Source organism: Lepisma saccharinum, chromosome 11, assembly GCF_977018435.1.
Source record: "Lepisma saccharinum chromosome 11, izLepSacc3.1, whole genome shotgun sequence".
NCBI classification, from domain to species: domain Eukaryota; kingdom Metazoa; phylum Arthropoda; class Insecta; order Zygentoma; family Lepismatidae; genus Lepisma; species Lepisma saccharinum.
The window spans coordinates 81,584,256-81,603,756 of record NC_139239.1 but is presented as its reverse complement, the minus strand read 5'-3'; the positions used below and the strand labels follow the sequence as shown (position 1 = coordinate 81,603,756).

Genomic DNA, 19,501 nt, shown 5'->3' with positions numbered 1-19,501 from the left:
TGGGATACTACGCCAGCACTATAACGACAATATCAACCTACTCTACACGGACACAGATAGTTTGATGTACCACGTCCACTCACCCGATGCGTACAGGGATATAGCCACGGTACCAGCTTTTGTGAACCTCTTTGACACGTCAGGCTATCCCCAGCCAAACCGATACAAAATCCCGACTTGCAACAAGAAGAAGCCTGGCAAACTCAAAGACGAGAAGAACGGTGATATAATTCTCGAGTTTGCAGGTCTTCGCGCCAAGGCCTATACCATCAAAGCTGAGGGCAGCGTTACCAAGAAGGCCAAGGGTGTCGGCAGACAGGTGGTTCGGGAGCATCTCACATTCGAGGACTTCGTGGATTGCCTCAAGACCAGGTCGTCGGTTCTAAGAGCAGAACAGCGCATCCAGAGCGTCGACCATGTGTTGACCACCAACCAGGTGAGAAAGGTTGCCCTGGACGCACGCGACGACAAGAGGTGCGTTCTCCAATGTGGAATCCACACACTGCCGTGGGGGCACTATCGCTTAGCAGAAAGCAAAACCTGCAACATATGCCCATCTTCAACAGAAGATTCATAAAAACAAAACAAAAAAAAACAAAACAAAAAAATCATTTTGTTAGTCATTACAAAAAAAAACAACACTGACTGTTATTACAAAAAAACTTTGACCGTATTCTTAAATAACCAGCATACCTATGAATCTCTTTGGTTTCCGAAAACAAACCAACATGGAGACTGTACACCGCGCGACGACAGATCATGAATTTCTACCTTCCATGTTAACTAAACTCAACGGTCTACTGATTGTTCACCTTAACAGCATTTGGACGAAATTGGATGACGATGTGGGCAAGATGTTTTACGTCTTCAACAACAATTTACATTTTTACAAAATTCCGATCGATGGAAAACTTCAAATCACCGTGAATCCGGAAAACGTAGGCGAAATCAAAATATCTACCGGCAAGAACATTTTTCGAATCAAGCACGACAAGATGCTTTCTAACATTACGTACGATGTTTCCGCAGGAGATTGTTTATACGTGGAACTCCTAGGAGATTACGACAAACTCATTCCTCTCTTCGTAGAATTACGAATCGTCTATCCTATTATAAATAACCGTTAACCAAAATGCCTAACGACATTTTCGGCCACACCAAACGTGTAGACCACGCAGAAGAGATTCTCATGTTGGACGTCCGAATTAAAAAGTTGAGGAGCGATTTGATCGCTTTGCAGGAGACCTTAAACAAAAGTTTAGAGTCGGAGATCGCTACGCTCCAAACGCAATGTCTCGACCCCATTCTGAAAATCGATTCCGAACTGAAAACGCTCATAAAAAATTATGTCGACGTACCTTCTTACGACAACGTTCAAAATATACAGTTGAGCGTGGATAAGCTTCAAAATGATTTGGCCAAATTACAGCAATTTCAATCGAAAAATGAAGATTTGGAAAAATTGAAACACGAAATCGAAGAACGAACTTCGGCAATCGAAAAGAATTTCTCTGAACTTCAAACCGTCGTGAAGGATATTGATGTAGAACGCTTGCATGTTGTTGTTTCCAAATTACAAGAAGAATTCGCCGACACGTTGGAAGAAATTAAATCCAAGTTACAGACTTTGGAAGATACCATGACGAACCTACCATCGTCAGACGAACTGCAGGTCATCGGCAAAAGCGTCGCGAACATAAAAATTCAATTGGAGGCTTATCAAGATTTCGAACACATTCAAACCACCATCGCTACGCTTCAGGCGTCTCTGGAGTTGATCAACGAAGAAATTAAAAATATTCACGCTGAAGCAAGTACGTTGACGAGCATACAAGACACGTTGAGCACGGTTCAGCAGAAGATCGAATATTTAGAAAATTTGAACGTCGAATCGAACCTTGCTCATTTTCATCACGTACTGGACAACATACAGGGTGACTTGGAATCGTTACGGACGAGCGTACCTTCGAGCGAAGATTTGGAAAAATTGAAAACGGCCGTGACGGCACTATCCGATTCGAGCGACATCAAAAGTTCATTGAGCGATCTCGAAAGTAGGGTGGCCAATCTCCCCACCTCAAAAGAATTACACGCTTTGAAAAGGAGCATATCACGTATGCTGAAACGACTAGAAACGGAAACGGCGAACGTGGAACAGATTCGAGACGAACTTGCTTCGCTGGTGTCGACGCTGCCCACTTCGCAGAGTGTCGCCGACCTTCACACGCAGTTTACCGAGATGCGAAGCATCGTGAACGATCTTACCGAGAAAAGTTCGAAATTGAATCAAGTCGAGAACCTTCAGAGTATCGTCGTCAACATCAGAGATCAAGTTGGAGTGCTGGAATCCACGCAGGAATCGACGCTGGCCTCTTTCGGTGCCAAATTACAAGAACTCAACGAAAACTTCAAGCAGTTGAACGTGGAAGTGAAAATCAAACCGTCATTTTCTACAGTAACGGATACCATCGTCGAATATTTGTTGCCCGTACAAAATACACCGGGACAGCTTCACAGCAACCTCGTTAGCGTCGATACTAAATTTGCTAAACTGCATTCTCTGCAAGCCATCGAAATCAACAGCGTACCCAATCAACAGAGAACCTCCACGTTCGTCGAAGGTAACAAACTGTACATGTTACATCCTTATCATCCGTACTACAAGTTTCTCCTCGATGGCACGATTCAGATAAATGAATTTTCGTACTGGTCTCACGGCAGAAAAGCTAGCGTTCCCACCATGACCTTGATATCGAATCGTGGTGTCCAAAAAGCAGGAAACATTCCTTTGGCACGTTGGAACGAAACGCGCAACATATATGAAATACACGAAGACGAAGATCTTACCGTTTTCGACGTGAGTGCCGGCGATAAGCTGATCATTCAAAACACGAGCGAGGTGCCACCTTCTTTGAATCCCATCACGCTGGTGCTTCTCTTCAAACGTAATCTCTAAAAAATGTCTAGGCAAGCCATCGTCGAAGAATTGCATAAACCTGCACGCCGCAACTACAAACGTTTAGCTGTGGTAACCAAGGGAATCGATGACCTCTGGCAAAGTGACCTCGTGGAGATGAGTAGCGGCAATCTAAAAAACGTGCATAAATTGAACAAGGGCAACAAGTACCTCCTCACCGTCATAGACACGTTTTCGAAATTCGCATGGGCTCTACCTTTGAAAGCCAAAACGGGAACGTGCGTCACGGAAGCATTCAAGACAATTTTTCGCGAAAGCGACAGACGACCTCGGTTTTTGCAAACGGACAAGGGGAAGGAATTTTACAATGCCGTATTCCAAAAGTTTATTCGGAAACACGACATTCGACATTATTCAACCTTCAGTCACATCAAAGCCAGCATCGTGGAAAGATTTAATCGAACCTTGAAAACACACATGTGGAAATGATTCACGCTTCGAGGAAATTACAAATGGGTCGACATACTGCCGGAACTCGTCGACACCTATAATGATACGGTACACAGAACGATAGGCATGAAGCCAGCTGACGTTACGAAATCTGACGAGCAGCGTTTAATTTCTACAGTTTACTGTCCAAAGTACACTCCCAGGACTACCAAGAAATCAAAATTCAAAATTGGAGACCAGGTGAGGATCAGCAAATTCAAACGCACCTTCGAGAAGGGGTCACAAAAAATTGGAGCACGGAACTTTTTACGGTGGTTCGAGTTTTACCCGGAAACCGACACACGTATATAATAAAAGATAGTAGCGGCGAGATTTTGAAAGGAAGATTTTACGAAGAGGAACTCTCTAAAACAAAACATCCCGACACGTACCTCATCGAGAAAGTATTGCGTAGGAAAGGCGACAAACTGTTTGTCAAATGGCTGGGACTTCCGGAAAAGAGTTGGATCGACGCGAACGAAGTAATCTTGTGAGTACGTGGAACGTGGTGAAGCGTCTACCAGATTCGGAAAGTCAAACAAAAAAAAAAAGAACGGTGAGTTGCTTCCCGACAGCATCCGCTGTCTGATCGTAGGTCCTTCGGGGTGTGGGAAAACAACACTGCTCGTGGACAATTTTCTCCTCGCACCGAATTGGTTAGATTGGAAGAACAGGCACCTGTACGTGTTCTCGAAAAGTTTGGAGCAATCCAAATACCAGCAACTGATGAAACTGTACGATGGTCTGGACATTGCAACGTTCTCTTCGGAAATAAAACCACTCGACGATTGTCGTGAAAATTCAGTCGTTGTGTTCGACGATGTCATCCTGGAAAATCAAAATGAAATTCGCAATTTTTTCACGCAAGGTCGTCACAAAGGAATAGATTGCTTCTTCCTAGCTCAAACGTTTTCCAAAATTCCAAAACAGTTAGTACGTGACAACGCTAATTTCATATGTTTGTTTCGTCAAGATCACACCAACCTCAAGCACGCGTACGATGACTACGTAGGCGGAGACATGAACTACAATCAATTTTCGGAACGCTGCTGCTCCCACTGTTGGAACAGTGACGATTTCGGATTCGCGACGATCGACATGACGAGAAAACCCAACGACGGAAAATACAGAAACAAAATCAACGACTTTCTAAACGTTGCAACGTTGTGAGAAACGACGTGTATAAATAACGCTATGACGAAACGAAAAATCGAAGACGAAAATCTCAAGCTTCGCGATTACCTCGCGAAACGTTTCAAAGGTTGGAAATCCGAGAATCGCGGATTCTACGAAGAGAAGAAACGTCAAGATCAACCTGTGATCGACGCCATCAGCGATCTAGGTAAAGAAATTAAAGGCGTCACGGAACAAAATAAAAATTTGATCAACGAACTCGTACCACTTGCAGCTAAAAGTTACACCGTACCCACACCCATTTCGAGCATTCCTTCGACGCCGTTCGAACTGAAGGACGTACCACAACGTCGAGCCATAGGTAGCACGTCGTCGTCTTTGGATAAGATCGAGTTGGGACCTTTGGCACGAGACTACCTGAGCACGGGGAAATTCGACAAGGATGAAGTGTTCGGATTGTATCCGAGCATGGAGAGCAACGAAGGCGGTGGTGTGGTTTGGAAGATTGGAAAATCGAAGGTGACCTTCGAAGGCAACGACATTAAAGTTAATTTAGGCGAGAAGGATAGTTGGAACAGGTATCCGGGTACGGTGGGACTGTGGGAACTCGTTGCCAAAAAGCAGCCGAAAGATTACACCGACGAAGATTACCAAAGTTACAAGGAAATTTTGATCATGACGGATGCCTTGTACCAGAACAACGACGCTTCGCAGAATAGGGTCAAATCCAGCAGTGGCGAGAAGTACAGGAATCTCATCAAGCCGATATGGAACCAGGTCAAAACAGGCAGCGGCGTCAAACTCTACAACACCCTGCCCAAAGAGTTTGTGTGGGTGGACGACGTGCGCAAGCTCATAGACAGGTTGTTGGTTATTGCAGGAGAGGAGAATGCAGGCAATCGTAATTTCTACAACGAGAAGGTAGGAATTGTGGACATGATCAGCACAAAACTTTCCAACTTCATCGTGAACGATGACAAGGGCATAGGTCACCTCATTAAAATTATCAACACGCTGCCTCCAAGATTCTGGAACATGGCCGAAGGAAAGGGACTCGTGAACGACATCATCAACAAGTTACCTTTCGAGATGCATTTACCCGGCTACCAGTACTGCGGACCGGGTACCAAACTCGAGAAAAGATTGGAGAGAGGAGACAAGGGTGTGAATCCGTTGGACGCCGCATGCAAAGATCACGACATCGCCTACAACACCACTCGCACCGATCTGGATGCACGTCACGAAGCAGACAGAAAGTTAGAGCACGCAGCTTTCGAAAGATTCGTTAGTAGAGACGCTTCGCTGGGAGAAAGAGTTGCAGCACTGGGCACCACCATCGTCATGAACACAAAACAAAAATTTGGATGGGGTGTGTAGAAATAAAAAAATTTCTCGAATTGTGAAAAAAATTTCTTCGGTATATAAATAACACTACGTAAAAAAAAAAAAAACTCCAGTTGTGTTTGCCATCTTATAAAAAAAATGAGTAAACAATCACTAGACGCCCAAGCATTAAAACAAATGCTAAATTCATCAGTCGAATATGTAAAAATTCAGGAATTAGAAGTGGACAAACCTTACACGATAACTTCCGGTTCAATTGTTTCCACCCAGTATGGTCCCAAGGCGCGTCTGTTGCTCAACGCACAATACAGTCTATTTTTACCAGATCGATACGCTAACATGTTATCCGACGAGAAGCTAGCTATTTTAATCGAGAACAAAACTCAAATCGTGTACAAGGGTACAAAGGAACTTCTTGGTAAGAAAACAAAGCACGTAATAGAATTTGTGTAACGGCTCTGCGCGGAGTATATCCTTGAAAAAAAAAAATTACACGGAACAAAAAAAAATCTCAGAACATTTATATATAAATAACATACCGAAAAAAAATTACACAAAACAAAAAAATCTCAGAACATATATATAAATAACATACCGTGAAGATAACATATAGAGCATCAACATGAAGCCCAAAGGTGTCGTGTACCAGATACCATACTCCAATCTGAAAAATCTAGGTGCCCTCGATGGGTTACTCACCAAGAAACAACGCGAAAAGAAACGTTCTTGCTTGACGAAAGGACACGGAATGAAATTACTTCTCAGCACACCTCAATTGAGACGCTTGCAGCGTTCGCGGAAACAGCAAAAGATCGGAGGTTTCATATTCAGCATCCCAGCCATCCTGGCAGCATTGGGGGCCGTTGGAAGTTTGGCTGGCGGAAGTGCCGCCATCGCGAAAACCGTCATCGACTCGAAGAAGAACAAGGCAGAATTGGAAGAACAGAAACGTCACAACCTGGCTATGGAGAAGAAAGGGAAAGGTATAACCAAAAAACAAAAAAGCAACCTCGATGCTTTAAAGAAATATATAAAAAAGAAGAAGCCCTGTCCAACTTCGATATTGAATCTCTGATCGAACTGTTGGGAATAAAAAACTTCAGGGGTGTTTTCATGTCCGATTCTCTACCCTCTGCTGTGAAGAAAAAGGAGTATGGCGTGGTCAACCTGGACAGTTACAAAAATCCTGGTACACATTGGATATGCTACCTCAAAATTGACGATAACAATGCATTTGTTTTCGATTCGTTCGGTGGCACACCACCTGCCAGGTTGGTGAAGTATCTCAGTGTTGCCAACCTCTACTACAATGACAAACGCATCCAGGGTTTCACCGATGTTAACTGCGGCCACCTATGCCTTTCCGTTCTCGCATACATGTCTAAAATAAATAACCCGTCGGTGGAACATTTCCAGAAAGCATTGTGGAATCTTAAACACGATGGGCGTGTTCCATCTCACGAGCGAATCTTCAATCTTGAAACTCACGCTGCACGACGACATCGTCTATCCTAAATCCGTAGCTCTGCGTGCATTCTACAGCATGTACCTCATACCTAACGTCACGCAGCACAACAACAAAATTAGCGTCGGAAGCGAACACATCGTCGTCACGCCAGGCCAATACAATCTTTCCACTTTACAAGCTCAGTTACCCAAAGGCACGTACTTTTCTCAAAATTCGGTCACGCACAGAGTGGAAATCGTGTCGGCGACGGAAACTGTGGACCTGGGCACCATGGGAGAACTTTTAGGTTTCGATAACGACACCAAACTCGAAGCTGGCATCAAACATACGGCAACCAACATTCCTAAATTTCTGGCCATAGAAACTCTAAACGTTCACTGCAACGTGGCAGAAGGAATGATCACGAAATCCTCGGACGGATTGTTAGGAAGTCACAAGCAGACGGGAATCATAGCCACGTTCAAACCAAGTTCCGAATTCATGGAACCGATCATCTACACGCCCTCTTCGCCAATCTATTTTCCAGTATGTCGCAACCGCATAGACGACATAGAGTTGGTGGTGACAAACGAGAAAGGAGAGGTGGTGGATTTCGCAGGTGCAACGACCACTGCCATCGTGGAGATCAACATATAATAAATAACACGCATAGTGAAAATGGAACAAATCGAAAGTTACGAATTGCAATCTTTCCCTCCCAACCGTCGCACGTTCGCCAATCTCAACGAAGCGAACAGGGAGATCGAATACGACGTGGACGTAGGGGACGGGTTTGTTCATCCTCACAGAGCAGACCTCTACCTTCAATTCGACGTAGTGAAGAAGGAAAGCGGAGACGCGTTTCCGCCTAATGCAAATTTGATACTTGTGGACAACTTCGTGCCTCACCTGTTCTCGCAGGTGGAGGTGAGGAAATATGGTACCGTCATAGACAGAATAGATTATCCAGGCATCACGTCGACGGCAGTGGGAACATTGAAATTATCCAAAACGGACGCAGCATACTACCAGGCGGGAGGATTCGAAGCGGGAACAAAAATATCGACTAGAAGTCACACGGTGCTCTTTCCCATGCGTCTGCTGCCGGGATTCTTCTCGGACTACAAGGAGATCATGTGGAAGGGAGGATTGCGCGTCACGTTTCGAAGAGCAGCCAACGACAACGACGCACTGATGCGATACACCAACTTGAACGCCGACGGCACGCCGATAGCCAACACATTACCCGAAGCAGCCAAGTGCGTCATACGGAGCATGGAATTGAGAATGCCGATCGTGGAATACGAGACGAACTACGCCCTCAAGTACAAAGCAGAGATCTTGAAGAGTCCGCAGGTGCCGATTCACTTTCACGGTTACCAGTGCGTGCAGAAGATGGCATCGGGAAGTCACATGGAATTCGACGTGACAACTCAGTTCAACAACATACAGTTCGACATGCCAGATTTCGTCGTAGTGTTCTTTCAGACCGGGCGCGATAACAACCAGGAAAAAGATTCCAGCAAGTTCGACGACTGCAAGATCAAGAACGTTTATCTGAAGAATGGACGCAACGAAGTGTTCCCGCGCGAGAATTACAACCTCGACATGACCAAAAACGATTACCTCAAACTTTACGAAGCTTACACTTCTTTCAAACGCGTGACCGAGGGAAGCATGGACATGTACTACACGCCCAGCGAATTCAAAACCCGCAGGCCGATGTTCGTCATCAATACCACGAAGAGGAAGCAGGTGGTGGTCAACGATCGCACCAACATCAAGATTGTCTGCGAGTTCAACAGTCCGTTGCCCGAGGACACCGTATGCAGTGTGATCCTGGTCGCCGAGAAGTCCTTCGTCCACGACGTGAAGAACGAGAGGGTCACAGAGCAGTTTTAACAAGTTTTTAATATTTTTTCTTGCACAAATAAGAAATTTTTTGTACTAGCACAATCAGTTACAATAGCACAATACAAATTTCACTAGTTCAAGATCAGTTACAATATCAATTTCATCAGTTATCAGTTACAATATCTTTTTTCTCATCAGTTTTTTGCACTATAGCACAAGACAATCAGAAATTTTTGCACAAAAATTTTGTTGTTGTTGTTTTTACATGAGAAAATTAACAATAAAATTCTTTTTTTTTATCGTTTCAGATGCTGTCAAACATCAAAAACACATACACATACAAACACACTAAAAAAAATAAGCATGCAACTTTATTTGTAACACACACATACATTCTCCATCTTCATCAAAAAAATATTATAATAAACATAATTATTTTTATCTATCACACAATAAAACTCTATATCCAAAATATTACAACATCAAATAACACTAGAGTCGTTAGTACACGTTGCATGCATTACGGAGGTCCTCTGTAGGGTTTCATGGAAGTTTGGGGGAAAAAAAAAAACACGTGAAACCCTACAGAGGTGCGGCTATCTAGAACCGCAGCCATTAGAAAACCTTTTACATTTTTGGTTGGGCACCACGCACCCTGGCGAGGTTATAGGGGCCAGGCATCCTAAAAAAACAATAATTATTTATTTGTTTGTTTGCCTCACAATACGAAAAATAATAAGAGGCGCCAGCGCGCGCACGTGTGTATAGCACATCGTGTTTCCCCCGAGAGAGGTTTACAAAAATCACGATAAGTCTCTCTCTCTCTTTATCTTACAGCAACATTGGCATCTCTATTTTTTTTAGTTGTAGGTAGGTTGCCAACACAATCTAGTTAATAATGCTACATATTATACACACACACGCACACACACACTGTGTTGTCATCCATCCATCTCTCTCTTTTACGGCAGTATATATTTGTTGTCGGCTCTCCTTGCCCAGTGTGTGTATGTTACGCCAGTATATAAATTGGCTAAGCCCTTGCCAAGTAAAAAAAGCTGTAGGTAGGTGTTGGCAACACTGTCGGTTGTTTAACTTTTCCCCCTCTTCTTTTTCTCCTCTCTTTTTTTTGTAAAAAAGCTATGGCAAAAATACCAGTAGGTTGGCAAATTGTTTTATGCACTGTAAGGTAAGTCTTAAGCAGTGTTGTCAGCTCCTTGCTTTAGGTTAGGTTAGACCAAAAAAACCTTGGTGATTTTTTCGAGTAAAGTGTTGGCAACACTGCGAGCACACAAGATTGCCAGCTCCTTGCTTTAGGTTAGGTTAGACCGAAAAAGAAAAACCTTGGTGATTTTTTCGAGTAAGAGGTTGGCAACACTGCGAGCCTCACCGAGCCTCATTTTCGGTTGGCAACACTGCGAGAAAAGCCTCAAGCAGTGTTGCCAGCTTCTTGCTTGAGGTTAGGTTAGACCGAAAAAGAAAAACCTTGGTGATTTTTTCGAGTAAGAGGTTGGCAACACTGCGAGCCTCACCGAGCCTCATTTTCGGGCGGCCAACCGGCCCACCTCATCTACTTCTACAGATGAATCGGATTTCTCCGTTCCATTTCTTAATCTGTTTTTGTGTTAATACCATTAAGATTTTAATAAGTACAATGACATGTAACTACACCAGGAATAATTCAAATTTCTATTACCATTACAATTTTTTTCTTCAGGGCCCTCTCCTTCTCTTCGGTTGCTGACAATACCTTCTTGTAGTAATTCTCCACTGCTTTTTCTGTACCTGTTGAAAAATGTATGGTTAAATTACATTCTTGCAGAATGATGACAAATGATTAAAGTTTAGTGTGACGTGTACAATATTCTGTAAGAAAAGCTTCTACTACACATTGAGTAGATAATATTTTTAAGGAAATGAAAAGCTTTAAATTGAGGAACTTCGCCGGGAAAATACAACCAAGAAACTCATATTCGAAACCGAGGCACATTTAAAGGAGGAAGGATAAGGAAAATATCAGAACTTGTGAATAAATATTATTTAATGCCTCCTAAAAGACATGAATTCAGGTTCGAGAGACAAATTGAACAAATGAAAAACGTTCCTGCACCAACCAATTTTACAAGTCCAGAACCCAACCCCCGAAAAAAAATCCTTCGTACGCCAGTGATTATGAGTAATTTGGTGTCTGTGTAAACTACACGAACCCTTCTCTCAGCAGCACTCAACAATTGATAGGAAAAGAGATATGAAAGTAATGCTACCTTTCCAATTACCAACGTTATGTACGTACATTTTCAATGGTTTTTAATTTATTATTTCAGATATTGGCATCTCTTCCTCGAAATTGGTGGGTCTCCCCGATGGCGCAGTGGTAGCGTCGTGGCCTTGTAATCAAGAGATCCCGGGTTCGATACCCGGTGGAGGCACACAGTGGTTCGGATCCCACTCTAAAACTGTAGGTCCAGTCTCGATTAGCCTTTCTGTGTACAATGTGGACTTAAAATAACAATTCAAACAATCAAAATTTCACAAATTGACCTTAAATTATTTCGATTCGTGCTCTAGAATTAATCGCTACGCGTTATGACCGTCATGAAGTTAAAATTAGCTACGTCTTGAAGTATTACATATTTGTAATCACACAAAATATCACTTTTATAAAATGATCAAGGAAACATTTCATTCACTTCATTTCCCCACAAAATATGGATTTTCCCATACCTGTTTAGTTTCTGATATGTATATCACCTAACTTTTTATAATTAAGTAATGAAACCATTTTTTACAGATCGAATTAATTACATCTTGTTTACATAATGTTTTTTCCAATAAAATATCCTAGACCTTCTTTCTAAGATATCACTTAAATTACATTATTATTATTATTATTATTATTATTATTATTAGTTATGTTAGTATTAGTAATAGAATGCTATTGTGACGCACAACGGGGAGAGGCGAAAGGGATGGCATGAGACTCTTATGAAAGTTTTCGTAGGTGTTAACCCTTTCCCCACCTCGCCGCCGTGAGCACTATAATTTGTTCATAAAAAACAATTAGTAGAATAATATTTATACAAATATTGAATTTATTATTTCTGTGTTGTTAAAAAAAAAAGATGATTAAATGATTGTGAACATTATAAGTTATTGTATTCACAGTTCCGTCTTAGTTATTAGAGGCCTCTACTATTTGTTTTACTTATCCCATTCATACACACTAATTAAGTTCCGGCGCCTTCCGTTGGGGCCCTTATTCACTGTACCTGCATTTCCTTCTAACCTAGTAGTAGTTATGTTCCCGGATATGGGTCGATAAATCAATTGATTGGAAAAGATCGATGAAAGATCAATTGATGATAAAGGGCGGTGGACAAGCAAGCATTGTTTGGGTTTTGGAGAGAGGCCAGAAATGGGCGGGGTTTGAGATATGGGTCTGGGTTTTGATTGGTTGTTTGGATGAGGAGATGATGACGTCATAGGTGTTTTGAGTTTTGATTGGTTGAAGAGTTTTTTGACCCCGGAACGGGAAATTCCCGAGCTTGATTTCAACAGGAAATTACTGAGTCAGTTGAATGATGATTAAAATGTTGTCTGAGAAAGGTGAAAGGTTATAGATAAGAGGTTGAGGTTTAGAAAATGTTGTGTGAATCACGTGAAAATCACGTGATAGGAAATTGTTGATTCGGGTCGATTCTGAGAATTTCCCGCCAAAATCACGTGAAAGTCACGTGACCGGAAATTCCCGGCTCGGGTTAATGTTCGAGTGAACAAGCAGACATTGTTATTATTTGGCAGGGTTCCAAAAATGTGTGGAGTTTGAGATAGAGGTTAAAAGGTTATAGATAATGGATGGGGAATGTTTTACTGTTGTTTTTTATTTTATTATGTTTGTTTTTCGGTACAGAGGTTGATTTAGGTTTTCGAATTTAATGACGCATTCAGTATAGAGGTCAACAACCTGTCTTTGAGAAGCCGGGAAAATGTTGCTGACTCATTTGATTCAAAGATCGTTGTATTCATTTAAGAATACAAAAAGTATTTATTTGGACATGTTTAAGGAAAATGACGTAATAGGAAGAAGGGTATATATATGTAGACGGTATAAAAAGAACGAGAGTGTGTCACAATGGCAGAGAATTACATAACGTTTCCGGAGAAAGCTCTGAATTTCTACGAGATAAGTTACGAAGAGTTTTGGGAAGTCATAGAATCCTGCGGCGATATCGATACCGATCGTGAGGCTGTACAGCGAGTGTTGAAACAGTTCCCGTTTATGTACGTAGCACTACGTGAAGCTCCATGGTGCGGATGTTATCTGTTCAATAGATCGGGAGAAGCGGTCCATCATTCCTGCGAGACGTTGAAGGAGATAGTGGAAAGAAAAAAGTTTACGGATGGGAGAACAGGATTTCCCAGTCACAAATGTTCGTGTGAACTCATTCAGAGGAAGGATGAAGATGAGGTTGCTGAAGCTTTAAAACAAAGAGTGAAAGAGTGGCTTGCCGTGTTAGTGAACAAAACTATTTTGTGGTGTACTACCTGCAACCGTTCTCTACTACGTAAATTAGAAGGACATCCCTGTTTTCCAGCGGTATCTTCGAATCGTCTTGGTTTTTCCAGAGCCCTGTTCGATAGTGATGTAGAAGATACTGTGCCGGTACTGTTATCACCAATACCTGGAACCCCATCACCTATTGTATCAGATTGTTTTTCTTTGGCTGATTTATGAAAGTGTTCAGTTACCCCTGCTACCGATTTTCGGGGCATTGTAATAACTACCTATCAGTCGATTCTCGATACAAAACTTACGAAAAGTGGCCTGTAGGATTACAACAGACACCTGAAGAGTTAGTGACTGCAGGATGTTACTATTCAGGCCACGGTGATAGAGTACTGTGTTCATATTGTTTTTATGGCTTTTGTGATTGGACACCGGAAGATTGTCCTGTTATAAGACATCTGGCAGCAGTGCCCCATTGTAGTTTTATACAAAGTGTTGCATTACTACATTATAAGGTCGAATGTAAATATTGTGCTAATAGAGAAAAGTCTGCAAAAAAAGTTATTGAAAAAAATGCAGATTCTGTAATGATTTGTAAAATCTGTTTTTTGAATGTTTGCGATATAGTGTTTCTCCCGTGCAGACATTTTGTCAGTTGTCGATCCTGTGCCTCACAACTCGATAAGTGTGCTATATGTCGTGGATCTATTAAAAATACATTGACAGTTTTTACCTGTTGAACAATGGATGTATGTTTTTTGGACGTTCAAGGTTTACGAGGAAAAGACGGTGAATTTGTGTGGAAAGAAGTCGGAATATTGAAGTCTCCTTTTGAATGTACATTTGATTATTTAGTAAAACCTCCATACGGTCTACATTTGTTAAGTGAAAAATATCGTCGTGTGAATTATTGGCTCCGTGCAAACAAACACGGACTCTCCTGGGAAAATGGTTGGGTACCGTATGAGAAGTTAGGAGATCTTTTATATTCTGTACTTGTAAATGAAAATGTGTATGTTAAAGGTACTGAAAAAGCTAAATGGTTGGAAAAATGTATCGGAGAAGAACGTATGAGTACGTTAACCGTAGACAATATTGAAGAATTTGGGTGTCCAAAATTGGAGAGTGTGAAACTTTCGGTAGAGAAAAAGAAATGTAGAGAACATAGTGAATCAAAAAATGTGAACAAAACCTGTGCAGTTGAAAATGTTTGGAAAATGTACCATTTCTACTGTAATAGAGAAAAATAAAAAACTGTTTAACCTTTTTTCAAATGTTTTATTTACAATTTAATAATATACATATAAAGATATACATTTGCAGTAAAAATACATAATGGATAATAAAATTATTTATAATATCAATGAATGTCCAAGATTGTGTTGAAGATATATTTCAATCATCAATTCGTTGTACCAGAGAACGTGAAAATGGCTTATCAGATTTTCCGGTACTTCTTTTCTTTCTGAAAACATATTCTTTTCGATACAATGCACAAAAGTCTGTATATGTGGTTGTAATTTATGATAACGCTCGTTCGTTAATTTTCTTAAGGGTATGAAAAGTTCACAAAAAAATAAATGTAGTTCCGGGGGTGTAAAAATAAAAGCATCCGGTGAGGAATGTTGATACATGGAAATACAACGTTTTCCGAAAAAATTTACAGCACTGACAGTAATATTCCCTGTGACGAGATAATTAAATCGTCGACCTGTTTCGATGTAATTAAGTACATCAGATTTCAAAACACACAATTCTCTAATCTGTGAAGAATTAATTCGTACGGGTAATCTTCCTTGTTGCGAAAACTCCCATACCAGATTGAAAGGTGTTTGTTTTTCGAATCCTACTGCTACATATTTGGTTTTTTCGGTGTTCAGAAAGTATATATTTGCAAGATAAAGATCCAAACAGACATCTATGTTGTGCAGTTCCGAACATTCGGTTTTATTTTGGGAAGAACTGTTTTCTTGACGTATTTTCATGAAATCACAATCCTTTGTCACATCCGGTTCACTCTCGATCGGTTCAGTTTTTATAACAGGAATCTCAATTTTGGTAGGGGGCAGACGTCTACGTTTTCTGCATCTAGAAACACCATCCTTATGAGTAATACGATCTAGAAGCTGATCATGTTTTTCCATTGTAGAATTTTTGACCGGGTCCATGATGTTTTCACTAAAGGTGTCAAGATGATACTGAGAGTGAGCAGAATCATCATACATATTTTATATAGAAATCATCTTATACACTCCCGAACTGGTTTGATAGAACGACACACTTGTGCTCCTTTAGGACACTGAATGCGGTAAACATTTGAAGATCTGACGAAAACGGTGTAAAATATATTCATCTTTACTGACACCTGGTGGGAATATCCGGATGAAATCCCTGGTTGTGACGTGATGTGCTTTATAATAAGCATATACACAACAGTAATGTCCGCAAGTTGTAGCAAATATTCCTTGTAAGGGGGTATTATTGTGAGTCCAAATAGAGGAATGACGGTTCAAGAATGTTATGAATTCTGGGTAATAGGGGTGGAAACCGTATGAATCAAAATATTCTGCCTTATTGTTTTTGTCGAAATAGAAGGCAACCCAGTGTGTTCCTTCGGAATCGGAAGTATCCGTGTTTGCGATTATCAAAGCAGGGGTGGAGAACGTTCGAGGCAGAAGATCTCTCGGGTAAACACCACAAAGAATTGTTTTGGTGGAACAATTGTGAGATAAAATATGTCTGATCTGTGATGTGTTCATGTCGGATACGTTTATAATAAAGTACACAAACACGATAGTCTTTTTCTATTATGATACAGGTAGGTTTCTGTGGCAGAAAACAGGAATACACCAAATTTATAGAGTAAAATTGTTAGGTTTATTAGTGAAGGATAGCACCTCTGTCTTTTGTCACATCCAAGGCCACTTCGAATTCAGCATAGAGAAGACAGGTAACATTTTCGGACAGTTGTGGAGAAAACTGCATTTCTACTCCTAAGGTACCTTGTTCCTGTAGACTGATGTGTGTATCGTTTCCTGAAAAATCTGGTGTAATGTCGTAAATTAGAAAAAATGATCCGTTTTCAAACATCTTCCTTGTTATCTGATGTCCATAATTATTGTGATGGATACCTGTGCCGGAAAAGAGAGTTTGGTAGGCACGTGTTACTAAACCGCTATTTCCTCCTGTACTGATTCGTAAAGGTTCAGAAGGTGTGAGCTCTCCATTTTTTACAAGATGGAAAGAAGATAGGTTAAAACTTCTAAAGTCGAACGGATTTTTTTTACTGTCTCCGAGAAAGCTGGCGGTGGATACCATAGTAAAAAGAATAACATTCGGAAAAGGACCTTGAAAAGCATTGTCGATAGAAATCTGCTGCGTTCCTGCAACGTAAGAGTATGCCTTGATAATACTTCTTGTGAACGGATAATGTGCAGGAGCGTAAGAAAGTGCTCTGTCTATAGCCAAACTGGTGCTAGGAGTAGGAATGACGTGATTTATTTCGAGAGCAGCTTTTAAAATTTTTATTTGTACGCTAGGTGAATCTTGATCTCCCCAGATATAAAAAGCATCACGTGACTTGATAAGTTCGATACGTACTTCCACACCATTGAGTAGATATTTAGGCTGATTGAAAAAATCTATGTGGAGTTTTCCCATAAGTTCCATTTCGGCTGTTACTTCCATAGGATTTCCTGATGACGGAACGTATTGGAAAAAAATTTTTCGGGTGGTGAAACCTTCGTTATTGGTTGTGATTTTATCTTGGTTTCCAGGTGTGTCCAGGTACCATAAAGCATTAGTAAGATGTGTATTTGCAGCATCAGTACCGTAATTGAGAAGTACCTCAAAAATCGATTTGTATGCATAATTGTTGTCAGCATTTGTTACAGATATACCGTTGATAGCAACGTTACATTGTGAAAATATAGTATTGAGGAGATAATTTACTACCCCACAATTTTTTGTGGTTGCATTATCGGTCGGCAAAGCACTCATACGACTCCCATCTTGTTTGACCATCTCCACCTGTAAACGAAGATAAACAGATGCAAGATCCAGAAAATCTGTTGCTGTTGGAGGTATGAGAAATGGTATCACGTTCTGGTTATCGATGGATGCAATAGGTTTGTAGGTAACAGTGTAGGTTTTTTCGACATTTTGTTGAATAGGTTTTTTCCGAAAAAGATCGAACTGTGAAATCATACACGTGTTGTCCTGCATCATTGTGTAAAAATATTTTTCACTTTGATATTCTTTTTGATTTTTCTGATCCTCGAGGTTCTAACACGGGTACCTGAATGTTTTAACATCGAATGAGTATTTTTTCTTGTAATTCTTCTTCTTATACCCGAACCTGTCAGAGAATCGATTTTTTATCGGACGGTAGAGTTCTCATACGACTTCCATCTTGTTTAATCATCTTCAGCTGTAAGCGAAGATAGACAGGTTCGAGAAACGAAGTTACATTCTGGTTATCGAAGGAAGCAATAGGTTTGTACGGAATAGTATGTTTTTTCTGAAAAAGGTCGAACTGTGAAATTACCCAGGTGCTGTTCTGTATCATGATGTAAAAATATCTCTGACTTTGATATTTTGTCTGATTTTTCTTTTACGTGTTTTCCTAGATTTCAATGATGTTTTTCGACGTTTTACGGATGTACGTTTTTTCTTGATTCTCGAGGTTCTAGCACGGGTACCTGAACGTTTTAACACCGAATGGGTATTTTTTCTTGCAATTCTTCTTCTTATACCCGAACCTGTCAGAGAATCGATTTTTTGTTGTGCTCTAGTTTTAAGATTCTGACCAGCTTCACGTATTCGCTGACGAACAATAGTTTTCGGGGTTTGCTGACTTGTTGCAATATCTGTAACAATATTAGCACCAGTTTTTAAAGCTTCTTTTCCGATAGCTTTTGCACCACTCCAGAGAAGAGGTTTCACCATTCTGAAAAGTCCAGCAAAAAGAGAACCTAATCCTCTTCCTTTCTGAATTCTGTTAGAACGAAAAATGGGTCCGATTCCTCCATGTATTTGGGTTGTGTAATATTCTGCTTGCGAATTCATGATGACTCATTCGTTTACCAATATAGACTGAGAAAATAGTGTTATGTCGGTTTTTTAAAAGGATTTTGTTTTTTTACGAAAATGTAAAACAGCGATAGTAGGAACGGAACCGTTTCTTAAAGGTAAAAAGTTTCCTTTTTGATCGTTTAAAGTAATTTCTATTGTTTCAAAAGAACTTTTATCCAGAGAAACATAGTGAATCGGATTGAATGTGTGATGAGCTACAGGTATTGTACATGTGGTATCTACTTCTGAACATTGTTTTCGAGTAAGACGTAAAAGACGTATCATTTCTTCACCGACCAACTGTTGTTTTACAATATCTGAATATACAAATATGTAAGGATTTTTATCGACAACGTTATTAGATATTACGTGCGAAGAATAGATAGATTTTAATATATCATATCGAAATTTAGCATAGTCGTCTGTTAAATCTATTGGTGTTATTGTATTGTCTACAGAGGCATGGGGTTCAGGGTCGAGCATTTCTGTTTCGGACAAGTGTTTATATACGGCAGCTTTAAAATAGAATCGAAGATGAGTAGGAATAGCTACATTTGCAGGGTTGGTTTTCAGGAAAAAAATAAGATCATCTATTGTATAAGTAGCTGCAGGAAAATAAAACGGTTGATCGTTAATATATAGTGTGTTATCTGTAGAAACAGATGACTCGAATGAACTCCATTGCGGGTCAGCCAGAAGATGCCAGAATTTGTAAAGCACAGATTTTCGTATTTCT

At 40.6% G+C, this 19,501-nt stretch overlaps 1 protein-coding gene across 1 annotated transcript in view; it reads right to left on the bottom strand.

Annotated features, from left to right (window-relative positions):
• LOC145995102 (uncharacterized) overlaps positions 1–19,501 on the bottom strand; it is an 86,880-nt gene that overhangs the window by 35,637 nt on the left and 31,742 nt on the right. The window contains exon 4 of the mRNA XM_083131638.1: positions 10,882–10,970. Within this exon, the coding sequence (XP_082987764.1) occupies positions 10,882–10,970 (89 nt within the window). The remainder of the gene's footprint in view (positions 1–10,881; positions 10,971–19,501) is intronic.